We start from the raw sequence: 13,975 nt of genomic DNA, 5'->3' as shown, positions 1-13,975 counted from the left end.
AGGACTAATGGAGATGAAGAGTCAGTGGGTGTCTGCGCGTTGGTACTACAGTTCCCTGGCCCTGTAAGACTCACACCCTGCCCTGCCAAGCCAAAGTTTTGTGTATGAATGCCAGGCTGGGACCCAGTCATGGTGCTTCCCCAGCAAGGGAGTTCTAGTGCTGAGCCAACAGTGGGACCACTCCATTCTGCACACCAAGCACACTATATTGGCTTAGAGCATGTCCATCTCACTAGGGGAAACTGCAGAGCAAGTGTAAAGGCGGGTACGCCTGCTCCTGCTCATAGCTGCTAGAGAAAATGGCCAGGAATGACTGTTCTCACCTCAGGCTCAGAACACAGGGCAGTGCTATTCTCTGCTGATGGCTAGTGAGTAACGGCTGGGATGTGGCCTGCAGGCCAGTGAGACGCAGGAGCCTGGTGCAGCTGTGTGCAGGCAGCCAGACAGCCTTTCCCGAAGACCTTTTATTCAACACTGACAACACCCACGCACTACTCCAAGACATGAGGGGCCAGGAGCATCTGGTTCTGTTCTCTGAGCATGTGGAACTATTCAGCAGTTAAGTAACTCAATGAACAGACTCCCAGTTCTAAGTTCTTTTGCTCACTGGTGTCACCAACTCACCCTGCTGATTCAGGTCACTCAAGCTTCCAACAGACATGGGCAGGCCCAAGGGCTCCAGTAAGAAAGAAGAGCCGGCCTGGAGCTTGAGCACGAGGGGACCCCAAGAGAGGCCCACACTAGGCCTCCTTCACCACCCCAACCAGGGCAGGCCGTAGTGTGCGCCCATGCAGCTTGTAGCCCACCTTGCTCACAAGTGCCACTGTGCCTGGCTCATGGCCCTCCACGGGTGTATGGAACAAGGCCTCGTGCTCGTACGGGTCGAACTTGGCGCCCAGGGGGTCAAGACGGAGCAGGCCGTGTTTAGCAAAGGCCTTCTGGATCTGTGCCTCCGTCATCACTAGCCCTTCATACAGGCTCTTTAGGTGAGGGTTGTCGTCCCGGAGCTCTGCCTGTGGAACGCTCTGCGTCGCCTTCTCCAGGATGTCAGCCACCTCCAGCAGATCCTTGCAGAAGGCCTGGATACCTGAGAGGGACCAGGGGTCATGATTAGCCCTGATCATGTTCACTGGTGTTCAGTTTCCAGGATCCCTGTGGAACACTGGCTTGGGAAGGAATATGGGCCCTGGAGTCCACCCCCTGCAGCTCAGCTGCTCCCTTCCAGTAAAGGCAGATTGCTTTGATTTTCCCTGGGAGTCCCTGTCAGAGAACGTGGGATTCCCAGGAAGATACCCTGCAACAGGCACCAGTGAGCACTGCTTCTGCCATGTCCAGTGCTACCAAGCCACAGGCTGCCTTGGATTTGGAGTCTTCCCAGGGGGAAGTTCAGGCCAAGGCCAAAGAGCAGTGATACCCAAAGACTAGAGTAACTGAGAGCAGCTGCAGCACAGCCCATTGATGGGAAGGAGGGGTATGCCTGCATGTAGACAAACACTGAGGCCAGAGGGGGGGAACAGCCAGCTACTACTCACTGGGGGGAAATTAGGGGTGGGAGAGGAAAGAATGAGTCCAGCTGAGGGTCACGGACAGGGGCTTAGAAACAAGGTCTGGGCTGGAACCAGTGCATGTGCCATTCAGACCCATAAAAGCCAGGCAGAGCTATGAGGAGAGGTCCAGCCTCAGTCCATAGGACCCAGGACAAACCTGTGACTGTGATGGATACATTGCCCAAGGGCCTGGTCCAGCCTCCTGACATGGCTAGTTCCCGCACCTTGGTGACATTCTCCCAGAAGATAAAGGGGCCACTTGGCATAACTCAGAAATAGGAACCCGCACACCAGATCCCGCGTGAGGACTAACCATATAACTTTGCCTCCTCCACCAGCTTTTGACTCCTTTGTCGCAGATTCTCGGTATCGGCCAAAGCACGCTTATATTTTTCCTGGAGAAAAACACAAGAGTTGGGCCGGGAGAGATAGCACAGGGGCGTTTGCCTTGCAAGCAGCCGATCCAGGATCCAGGACCAAAGGTGGTTGGTTCGAATCCCGGTGTCCCATATCGTCCCCCGTGCCTGCCAGGAGCTATTTCTGAGCAGACAGCCAGGAGTAACCCCTGAGCAACGCCGGGTGTGGCCCAAAAACCAAAAAAAAAAAAAAAAAAAAAAAAAACAAGAGTTGACTTAAGACTGAACTAAATCCCCAGGAAAGTAACACTGGAGAGACAATGAGTCAGAGTCCAGCCATCTACACTTCTCTTGTGATGCACAGCCAGAGACATGGCACTAAGCTCCTGAAGGAGGTCAGGGCAGGCCCAGTCCCTGGCATGAGTATGCAGCTGCAGAAAAGACAAGGCCACCAGATTCAGGCAGCACTCAAGAGTACTCTGGTCCTGCCCAGAGTCTCAAAGGAGGGCCATGGAGCCCTAACAGTTTGGTTTTTTTCCCCTGGGTCTGTTTTGGGGCCACATCCAGCAGTACTCAGAGTTTCCTGTCTGGCTCAAGCACTCGAGGTCATTCCTGAAGATGCTAGAGCCTTCCTCTGTGGAGACACTTTCATCCTGAGCTGAAGGGAACACAGGAAGCACCAGGATTGGGGCGAACACCAGCGGACTCCAGCCTCACCGTGGTCTCCTTCAGCTGCTCCTCTAACTTCACCTTCTCCTCTGCCAGCAGCTTCTCTGTGGTGGCAGCAGGAGTATCTGCCTTCTGTTCAATGGAGGCCGTGTCGTCTTCCAGGTTCTGGCCACTGTTCTTCTGTTTGGTGGCCGTGCACAGGAGCCGAGGGGTGGACCTACAGGGAAGTGACAGGGTGAGGCCCATATATCACCAGGCACACAGCAGCGTGGACATGAGCACCTTCACATCAAGGGGATTCCATTTGGGCTCCATGTCCCCTTCTCTGTAGAAACAATCCCTATTACTAACATATCCCGCAAACGTACCCTCTCCACTCCACCAGCCCCAAATCCTAGAAATTGAGACCTGTTTGGGAGAGTGTTTTTGTCGTTGCCACACCTGGCTGGCCCTGTGCTAGCTAGCGGGAGGCCCAAGCCCCCCACATCAGAATAGTGCTTTGCCCCCAGACACAGCCCTCCTGCCAGACCACTAGGTCGACGAAAGGTGGAAGTGGTTCTGATCTGAGGACCCTACTGCTTTCTATTTCTACGGGAACTTTCCTGAGTGTCCCCTGGACCCACAAACCATCATCTATCTATCAATCTATATCTATCTACCTACCTACCTACCTATCTACAAACAAGTCGGAGGAAGTAGGAATGATATTCTACTCTGAAGACAGGCCATCTGCAGCACAGGTTCTCCCCCTATTACCCTGGGAGGCCCCATAGGGAAACCTGGGATAGCCTGCAACAACAGGCACAGGCGAGCACTGCACAGAGGGGCACAGACCTCGCAGGCCCAATGAGAGACAACTTCTCTGGAGAGGTGCTGCCAGAGACTTGGCACTAAAGCTCCTGGAGGAGAAGGTGAAGGATCTAATCACGACCCCCAGCACCCCTGGGAAGAAGTTTAAGCAGCCGGACCTCAGGAGGCTCTGAGGGCTCCAGGAGCTGCTGGTGAGGACAAAGCCGTCCCCAGCCCCAAGTTTCCCTCAGCCAGCCAGTCGGGCAGGACCTCGGCTCCCACTTGTGTCCTCCTGGCTCGGGTGGCTGGAAATGGGCTCAGGAAATGTCTCCAGGAGGAGTTGCGGGGGAGCACCAATGTCGGTGCTCTATGGTGGGGCCCCGAGGTGCTCCCCGAAAACAAGACGCCCCGACGGGCCCGGACCAGCCCCGGGTCTTGAGCGGCCCAGATAGCCCGGGAAGGGGCCCGAGCACCCCGACGGCCGCCGTCCATCAAGGCCAGGCCTGGGGCGGCCCGAGCAGGCCTGCGGGGTGGCGTGGCCCACCTAGAGGCGCCCGGGGCTCCCGGGGAAGCCTAGAAGGACGCGCACAGACGCGGGAGGCAGGTCTCGTCCGCTCTCGGCCCGGAGCAGCGGGCGCCACTTGCCTGAGCGACCACGCCAGAGCCGGAAGGCTACGCCGCGCCAGCCTCACGCATCGAGCCGCCATGATTGTGTCCCGGGCGCTGCGCATGCACATACCGCGCATGCGCGTAACCCCTTCGGCCCGCCCCCTCGCGGGATCAGGCAGTTCGCGCAGGCGCCGTACACGCTCGCGCCGACCGTCAGCCAATTATAGTCCGCTTTCTCTCTGACGGACGTGAAGAGAGACCAATAGAGAGAGGGGCGAGGCTTAGACCCGCCTTTCCCGTCTTCCCGGGAGTGGAACCCTGAGCCACCAAGCGGAAAAGGTGAAAGATCAGCAGCAGGGGGCGGAGACTCAAGGGCATGTCCCAGGGGAGAGCCAATGGGAAGGGAGCGTTGAGGGGGCGGGCCGGAACCCGAAAGTGCTGTGGACCCGGGGGGCCCGTGCCCCCTGGCGTAGCGAGTTCGTGGCCACCCTTTGCTTTGGGGAGTGTTGGGGCGCCCTGGAGGCTCGTCCAGAGTTACCTAAACTGCCTCCTGAGTACCGCCAGGAGTGAGACCAAAACAAAACAAAAACAACGACACAAAAAACAAACAAGCTAGAGGACACTCAGGGACACACACCACAGACCTGTGGACTTGTGGGGGATGCAGGGACTGGGTGCTAGAATGCACACGGGGCCCGGAGAGATAGCACGGCGGCGTTTGCCTTGCAAGCAGCCGATCCAGGACCAAAGGTGGTTGGTTCGAATCCCGGTGTCCCATATGGTCCCCCGTGCCTGCCAGGAGCTATTTCTGAGCAGACAGCCAGGAGTAACCCCTGAGCACCGCCGGGTGTGACCCCCCCCCAAAAAAAAAAAAAAAAAACCAAAAAAAAAAAAAAAAAAAAGAATGCACACGGCAGTGAGAGGCTTTCTATGCCCGAAAATGATGTCTGTTGGAAGGGGAAAGTAACATTCTCCTGAGTGTTGGCGTCAGATGGTTCTCTGTCTGACCTTCCCGCTTCTCAGTACAAAACACAGGCAATCCACAGCCTGACCTCAGAAATTCTGCTTGCTCCTCAACTCATACAACTCAACACAACAGCTCTACTGACCTAGAAGCAGAGGTGCCTTGGCATTTACAACACTAGACTGCATCTTCCTCTATCCCCCAAATCTCAGGGCTGGAGTCAGTGGTCTCCAGATCCTGGAATTGAAAACCTTGTGGGCTCCCCAAGATAGAGGTTAGAGCTGGACTGGATCCTGTGCTCTTCCCCCCTCCCCAAGATCCTGGGATCAGTAATCTGTCTTCTCGGTGAGGTACATCTCTCAGCATCAGATCTTGTTGTGGTGGTTTGTTTGGCACTTGGCCTATCACCATTAAAAGCATTTGGGGGCGGGGATTACACCCGGCAGTGCTCAGGGGTTACTCCTGGCTCTGAGCTCAGAAATAGCTCCTGACAGGCTCGGGGGACCATATGAGATGCCGGGATTTTAAGCACCGTCTGTCCTGAATGGACTGAATGCAAGACAAACGCCCTACGGCTGTGTTATCTCTCTGGCACCCGTTAAAAGCATTTATATCTTTGAATGGGCATTGGTGTGTGCATAGCTGAGCCTACAGGACTCATTGGGGTGTGGGACATTCTACTGCAAATGGTCTGGTGGAATGATTAGCTAAGAACTAAGGAAGGGGAAAAAGAGGAAGCAGGACCGTTGGAAGAGCTCATGGAATGCAGAGTGGATCTGACATACATCTGGTCAGAGGAAATCAAAGTAGGAAGAGATGTGAGTTTGCTGGGGGTTTGCATCTAAAGAGGTCTTGGTAAGAAATGACCTATCGGGGCCAGAGAGATAGCATGGAGGTAAGGCATTTGCCTTGCATGCAGAAAGACGGTGGTTCGAATCCCGGCATCCCATTTGGTCCCTGAGCCTGCCAGGATTGATTTCTGAGCGTAGAGCCAGGAGTAACACCTGAGTGTTGCCGGTGTGACCCAAAAACCAAAAACCAAAAAAAAACAAAAAAAAAAAAAAACAACAAAGAAAAAAAGAAGTGACCTATCCTGGGCCCTAACGATTGTCTAGTGGGAAGGGCACTTGTCTTGCACATGGCCAACCCGGGTTCAGTTCCTGTGTGCTTCCCTGAGCACCACCAGGAGTGATTCCTGAGTGCAGAGCCAAGAGTAACCTGAGCATCACCAGGTGGTGCCCCAAAACAGAAAACAAATTAAAAAAAAAAAACAAAAAAAAACAGAAAACAAATGAGGGCTGAGGTCAGACTTTGAAGCTAGAGCCCTGGGTATGTGCCCCAAATGTGCTTGGGCTCCAGACTCCAGACCACCCCTCAGGCATGGAGACAAGTGTAGCCTCTGAGTACTTCCAGGTGTAGTCCCCATTGCAGCAAGAGATACAATGCTCAAGCCTGCTTGGGGCTCAGGTGAAGCAACAGTGCTACGGCAGGAATGGCCACAGATTGTGCTGGAGTTGTGTGACCCTCTATGGGGACAAGCTCAGGTGGCAGCAGCCTGTACTTAAGAAGCATTCTCATTTCACCTCCCACCCTGCCACTACTTCCCTCGGGGCTGTGCCCGGAACTTCAGGAAAGGGAGCTGGGGATGGCCATGCAGGGACAGACTGACCCATCATTTAGCTGCTCAGTACCCCAGAGCTAGTCATCTCCCCATACTCCCGAGTCCTCCTGGGTGCTTTGGCTCTGTGCAGGTCCAAGTGACTTCCTCCTAATCAGAGTATTTAATCTGAGGGAAATGACCACATCTGTGTTGTGTATGTAAACATTTCATTGGGATTATTATGTTACTGATCCTATTCCTGATCCGTTGATTGTGCTCTACCCTAGGGTGTGACCTGATACTGCTCCAACCCTAGGGTGGTACCTGATTATGATGTATAAAAGCAAGGGTCTGTGGAAGGAAAAGGCTTTTTTTCAGAGGCTGATTCTGAGGCTTTTGGCTTCAGCCTTATGCACAGAATAAAGCTGTTACCTTCAGAAGCCTGACTGCCTGTTAGCTTTATAGCCGCATTCACCTCAGAACCGCTAGCTGAACAGGGTAGCAGACGGGTGGTCCAAGCTGGAGGAGAAAGACCTCATCCTCCATCACTCCATCAGTCAACCCCATCAAGGGTTGTTCTGCAACAATCTGGAGGTGGGATCATCTGGAGGTGGGACCAGGTGGTCTCAACACCAATCCAAGATGCTACATTCAAAAATGTTTCCAACCAATGAGTAACAAGGCAGTTACTGAGTGAGGTAGAAACAGATCAACCTCACACCAGCAGTAGGACCCCCAGGGGCTGGCCCTCGGACTAACCCCCTGCTGCAAACCAGCCACAGGGTCCCATCAGATCTTTGCTGCCACCCCCCTTAGCACTACCCTGGCCACAGCTGATCAGAATCCCTGGGGACCCCACTTGATAAAATTCTATGTACCCAAGAAAGGGGCCAGGGCTAAAGGCAGCTGCTTTGCACAAAGCTGATCAACCGTCCATCAATTCCTGACACTGAATAGGGCCTCCATGCACTACCAGGACTGATCCCCAAACATGGAGGCAAAAATAAATTCTGAGCCCACCAGGTGTGATCCAAAAATCAAACAAATAAAAAATAATGTTCTGGGCTGGAGCGGTGGTACAGTCGGTAAGGCGTTTGCCTTGCACACGCTAACCTAGGACGGACTGCGATTTGATCCCCTGGCGTCCCATATGGTCCCCCAAGCCAGGAGCGATTTCTGAGCCCATAGCCTGGAGTAACCCCTGAGCATCATCAGGTGTGGCCCAAAAACAAAAAAATAGTAATAATCTTCTGCCTCCATCCCACCAGACCTTTGCTGGAATGTTCCCAAAGAGTGCTCACGTGACCTAGGGGTCCCCCAGTGATCCTGGGCCAACAGGGCTGTTGATTCAATGCAAGACACTGGTTGGGGAGGTGAAGGAGCAGTAGCATAGTGTGGGGGAATATTTGCCTTGCACACAACTGACCCGGTTCCATCCTGGCATCTTATATGGTCCCCCAAGCACCAAGGGATAATTCCTGAGTGCAGAGCAGGAGGATCCCCTGAACACTTCCAAGTGGGGCCCACAAACAAACAAGCAAACAAACGAACAAACAAGGAAACAAAAAAATGCACAGCAGGTGCCAGGGTTAACACAGTCTTCCCACAGGGAAACGAGGGTGTGTAATAGGGTCAGCCACATGCCAGCCAAATAGCTGGGGCCCCTGTTCCAATTTCAGAGTCTCATCAGCTGATTTTATTTTATTTTTATTTTTTGGCCCACACCCAGTGGCGTTCAGGGGTTACTCCTGGCTCTGCACTCAGAAATCGCTCCTGGCAGGCTCAGGGGACCATATTGGATGCCAGGGATCAAACCCAGGCCTGTCCTGGGTCAGCCACGTAGTGCAAGACAAAAGCCTTCCCTCTATGCTATCCTCTCCGGCACTCATCGGCTGATTGAGCCAAAGTCATAAAGCTGGCTGTTTCTTTGGAGCTAAGGCAAACATGGGGGAACTCCTGAAAATTCCTTTTCTCCGTGTTGTGTGTGTGTGTGTGTGTGTGTGTGTGTGTGTGTGTGTGTGTGTATGTGTGTAGGGTATGTGGTGGTGTGTGTGTGTATTATTCTCCAAACTGCGATTCACTTCCAGACACGTGTTTGAACCTAAAGACTTTACTCAATACTGCTGGGAAGATGAGGGACAGCAGAAGGTCTGTGGGAAGTGTGGTCAGGACCCTGGGTCACAGCTCTGTGCTCAGAAATCACTCCTGGCACGCATGGGGGATGCCGGGATTCGAACCAATGACCTTCTACGCCTTACCTCCATTTTATCTCTCTGGCCCCAACCAACCACCTTCTGGTCTAAGTTCTGATCACAAGTTCAGGCTTTGCAGAAATTCTGGGACAGGGGGAGTGTCCACAGCTCCCCCTGCTGGCCAGCAGTACTGGGTTGGACATCTGGTCTCCTTGCCTGCTCTCAGCGCTTCATCTCACAGCTGTGAGCCTCACCCCGAACTGCAGGACAGAGGGGGGCACCACAGATGTTTACCCTGAGGGGAGGGCTGGGAACACCCTATTAGAAGGGAATGTTGGAAAGTAAGTTTATTTTTAACTGCTGGGGCCGTGAGAGATAGGCTTCAGTAACCTTGCTTTGCTTTAAACATAAGACATAAAGGGTGATTTCTGAGAAATACCAGGATGGTCTTTCAGATAGTTTAAGTAAACCATCAGTTTTAAGAAAAACCATTAGTTTTTAAGGAACATGACTGTTCCCGGGACTAATTATATTCGGCGTCCTGAGGACACCAAGTGGAATGCGGGCCTTAAATTTATCTAGCCAGTGAAATCTATGAAATCTATCTAGCTGGTGCCTGAGTTTCTTCCTTCACTAACCAGTTTAACCCTTAAGCAATGAGCCAGTCTATTCTAAAAGTGTACAAAAGCAAGAATGTAAGATGAACCTCTTGCGGGTACGAGTCCCAGCATGCTGTATTTAAAAAATAAGCTCCCTATACCTTTTGCAGTACTAGGTTCGACTCCTTGCCGGTCTTTGTGGGATGGCTCACCACACTCACTGAGAGAACCTGGTCCTTGCCACTGTTGGTTGGTCTTCTGCGCCTCAACTTAGAGCCCATCATTTGTCCAGATGGGTGCGGGGAGACGGCCTTAGAGCCAGGGCTGTGAGAAGTTTCTGTGAAAAGTGGCAGAGGCAGGAGCCATTGCTTGATGCGGAACCCTTCCATGACCACACCAGCTCAGCACACCCGTCCCCTCTCCCATAGCAGAGTTCCCCGTTCATAGAGCTAGTTGTCCACTGGGGCACAAGTGTAGGCCGGGGAACCCCTGCCCTGGCTGCCCGCCCTCTGGCATGGCCGGGAGCCATAAGTCGCCTCCTGTGGGCGCTGCAGAAACTCCAGCCTGCTTCAGGGTCCACAACGTCGGACTATGGAGCAGACACACTTCCTCCCAAAGGCCATTTCCAGAAACTTCACTACAGAGACTTGGGTTTGGAGAACACTCATTATGTTTCACAAAAGCACTGTTGGCTGTGGACACCATGATTGTGAGCACCATGAACTGTGGGGCAGATGCTACCATGGGTCTTTCTACCTCCCTTACTCCCTTCCTTCCTCTCTCTTCTTTCCTTTCTTCTTTTCTTCTTCCCTCCCTCCCTCTCTCCCCCTCCCTTTCTTCTTCCCTCCCTCTCTCCCTGTCCTTTCCTCCCTCTCTACTTCCTCTCTCTCCTTTCTTCTTCCTTTTCTCCTCCTCCTTCTCCTCCTCCTCCTCCTTCTTCTTCTTTCCTCCTTCTTCTCCTCCTCCTTCTTTTCTTCTTCTTCTTCTCTTCTCTTCTTCTTCTTCTTCTCTTCTCTTCTTCTTCTTCTCCTCCTCCTCCTCCTCCTCCTCCTCCTCTTTTCTTTTCTTTTTTTTTTTGGTTTTTGGATCATACCCAGCAGTGCTCAGGGGTTACTCCTGGCTCTACGCTCAGAAATTGCTCCTGGCAAGCTAGGAGGATCATATGGGATGCCGGGATTTGAACCACCAACCTTCTGCATGCAAGGCAAATGCCTTACCTCCATGCTATCTCTCCAGCCCCACTTTCCTTTTTTCTTTTCTTCCTCCCTCCCTCCTTTCTTCCCTCCCTCCTTCCCTGACTCCCTTTTTCCTCTCCTTTCCTTCCTTTCTTTTCTTCTTTCCTCCTCTTTCTTTTTTTTTTTTTTTTTTTGGTTTTTGGGCCACACCCTGTGACGCTCAGGGGTTACTCCTGGCTATGCACTCAGAAGTTGCTCCTGGCTTCTTGGGGGACCATATGGGACGCCGGGGGATCGAACCGCGGTCCGTCCTAGGCTAGCGCAGGCAAGGCAGGCTCCTTACCTCCAGCGCCACCGCCCGGCCCCTCCTCCTCTTTCTTCCCTTCCTTCTTCCTCTCTTTCTTCTTCTCTCCTTCCCTTGATTCCTGACTTCTTTCCTTCTTCCTTCCTGGTCACATCTAGGAGACCTGCTGCCCTGCGAGAAAGGAGGAAACACACCAGATGATGACAGGATAACAGCCCAGGCCCCGGATGACAAGATGACAAGGTGGTTGGGGCCTGGATGTGTCACTCAGCCCCTATCTGGAGTGCCCATCCCCACCTTTCTTCTCCTAGGGGCTTTATGTGGCCCAGAAAGGCAGCTGATGCCTGAGAACAGAGTGGAGGGAGGTAGGGGGCATCAGAGGCAGGCCAGGGCAACAGTGACCCTCATCCGGAACCCCTTCTGGGCTCAGGGCACCAACCCTGAAGGCATCTGGGGTTCCCCCAATGCCCTTTCCTTTTTCCTGAACCTTGTCTACTTGGAGGATCACATCCTCACTACTGGGGGGCCTGTGTGCAGGGATGCCCAAGTCTCCCCTCTCCCACCCTCCCCAGGTTTTGTGATCTCCATGGCATCTTGCAGGCAGGATTCTTCACACTCCCAGGAAGAGCCCCAGCCTGCATGAGCATGCTAGGAGAAGGGGTTCCAGTACCGTTGGCCAGAGTACAGGGAGTGGGGCACACACAGAACAGGGCTCCTAAGGAGCTGCTGTGTGTGTCTTTGCATGAGTGTAGACGAATGTGTTGTGTGTGTGATACAACTGTGTGTGTGTGTGTGTGTGTGTGTGTGTGAGAGAGAGAGAGAGAGAGAGAGAGAGAGAGAGAGAGAGAGAGAGAGAGAGAGAGTGTGAATGAGAGAGAGATAAGTGTGAGTAATGGAGAGCAGAGTGAACTGGAAAGATGGAAAGCGGGGAGAAGACAGCAAGGGGAGAAAAGAAGAGGGATGCCTGGGGGAGGAGATTTTGGCCTCCTCAGCTGCACGGCATTTATGGGGTATCTCCAGCAGGCCCCCCTTCCTGGCCTCTTCCCTCCATCTGCTCGTCACCGCCTTCCAGACCCAGGGCCAGAAATGGGTCCCTGTGGAGCCATGGCTGAAACCAAGCGTTTTTCAAACTTCCAGCAGCCTGAGCTGGGGGTGGGGGCTCAGGGTGGGAAGGGTGCGTGTTCTAACCAAGAGAGTTACTATGAGGGACCACAGTCTGGTGGTACACAGGATTCCTGTTGGCACCCTCTGGGGCAGGAACAGGACCCCTGAATGAACCCCACAGGCTGAGCGGCCTGCCCAAAGCACACAGCGAAAAGAGCATTCGGGAGGAGGGCTGGGGTTCTGAGCCTGGCCTGAGATGAGTCCCCCTCCCTTAGCCTGCCATCTACATCCCCTCCCCGTGCCCCTGCCTGCAAAGCCACATCCTTCCAGGGCCCCCAGGAACCCCACAGGAAAGGCACAGCCCTTCCACTGCACTGCCACTGCTGGAGCCTTTCTCGGGACTGGACCAGAAGTCAGCCCTTGGCGGGGAGGGTGGGGTGTCTGCAACGCACCCTGTTGTTTGAAGCGTTTATCCCATTGTCCCTCGAGCCCTCTAGCCCTCTGAGCCCTGCTCTGCTTCTGCATGTGAGGGGAGGGTGGGTGGGGGCATTTTCTTAAGGACCCAGCCTGCTCCTCTGGGGACCTGATCCCTGACAGCCCTGGGGACACCTGGTGAACTCTGGGGACTGGTGGAAAAGACTCTGTTGTGTTGTGACCTGTTTCCATGACTGGGGTGACACCCCCATGGCTGCAACTCTTTCTTTCTGCCCTAACTAGATTTACTTACGGGTCATGCTCTTTTGTTGCTGTTGGATTTGATGTGATTGTAAAAGGCTATTTTCTGTTTGTGGCCACGCACAGGAAGATAACTCCTGTTTCTCGAGCTCGAGCCCTGTAGGCCTTCCTGAATTCTTCTCGTGCTTCTGTGAGTTGGGTCTGAACTCCAGGTTTTCTGGGTAGAGACATCAGTGGATGGTGTGTGGAAGGTCATTGCATTCTCAGGCTTGTTCTGTTTCTTGCCTTCTTGCACGAGCCGGGACCCCTTCTCCAAGGGAACTAGAAGCTGTGAGCATGGTTTTCAGTCTATGCTTGCTAAGAACTTTGAGTCTAGAATCTAGAGTAACAGCACAGTGGGGAAGGAGTTTACCTTGCAGGCAGCCAACCCAGTGCCCTATATAGTCTCCTGAATCCTGCCCTAGGCATCACCCAGTTTGTTTGGCCCCGACAAACAAAACAACAATATGGGGTCAGAGTGATAGTCCAGTGAGTAGGGTGTTTGCCTTGTATGTGGCTGATCCAGGTGCCATCCCCAGTATCCCATATGGTCCCCTGTGCCTGCCAGGAGTGATTTCTGAGCCCAGAGCCAGGAGTAACCCTTGAGCACTGCCAGAGTGGCACAAAAGCAAAAACAAACAAAACAAAACCTAAATAAAAACAACAACAAAGGGGCCGGAAAGATAGCATGGAGATAGTGTGTTTGCCTTGCATGCAGAAGGATGGTGGTTTGAATCCCAGCATCCCATATGGTCCCCTGAGCTTGCCAGGAGTGATTTCTGAGTATAGAGCCAGGAGTAACCCCTGAGTGCTGCTAGGTGTGGCCCAAAAAAACAAAAACAAACAAACAAAAAAAACCCAACAACAACAAAAAGGAACTCTTTATCCAGGAATTTGTCACAGATCAACTTGCCAAGTTAAGGAAATGCCTCTTCATTCCTTGTTTAGTAAAAGGTTTTCTTTCCCTTCAGTTCTGTTAAATGCCATGGTGTTGACTTTGATCAGAACTGTTTTTCACACTCAGAGGCCAGAGTGATGGTACAGCAGGGAGGTACTTGCCTTTCAAGCAACCAACCTGGGTTCAATTCTGGGCATTCCATATGGTCCCCCGTGCATTACTAGGAGTAATTTTTTTTTAAATAATTTTACAAAGTTGTTTGTGATTTTCAGTCATACAAATTCCAACACCCTTCATCAGTGCATATTTCCCACCACCAATACTCCCATTTTCCCACCCTCCCTCTTGCCCTCCCAGCCCCTGCTTGCCTCTGGAAAGAAGTTTTTCTTCTCTCTAGGAGTAATAATTCCCAAGTGCAGAGCCAGGAGTAACCCAAGAGCACTGCCAGATGTGGC

The 13,975-nt window shown here is 53.0% G+C and overlaps 1 protein-coding gene across 1 annotated transcript; it reads right to left on the bottom strand.

The window, feature by feature from the left end:
- Positions 1 to 449: 449 nt before the first annotated feature.
- Positions 450 to 4,085, bottom strand: GRPEL1 (GrpE like 1, mitochondrial). Its single transcript, XM_049782592.1, has 4 exons — positions 4,007 to 4,085; positions 2,621 to 2,789; positions 1,861 to 1,942; positions 450 to 1,087 (listed from the first exon to the last, which is right to left on the bottom strand). Exons 1-4 carry the CDS (start codon positions 4,066 to 4,068, stop codon positions 741 to 743), a joined length of 660 nt encoding a protein of 219 aa, XP_049638549.1. The 5' UTR covers positions 4,069 to 4,085; the 3' UTR covers positions 450 to 740.
- Between the last annotated feature and the right edge of the window lie 9,890 nt (positions 4,086 to 13,975).

The sequence above is a fragment of the Suncus etruscus genome, chromosome 10, assembly GCF_024139225.1.
Source record: "Suncus etruscus isolate mSunEtr1 chromosome 10, mSunEtr1.pri.cur, whole genome shotgun sequence".
In the NCBI taxonomy this organism is placed as follows: Eukaryota; Metazoa; Chordata; class Mammalia; order Eulipotyphla; family Soricidae; genus Suncus; species Suncus etruscus.
Note: the sequence above shows the minus strand (reverse complement) of the source record. Positions and strands in the feature narration are given on the sequence as shown.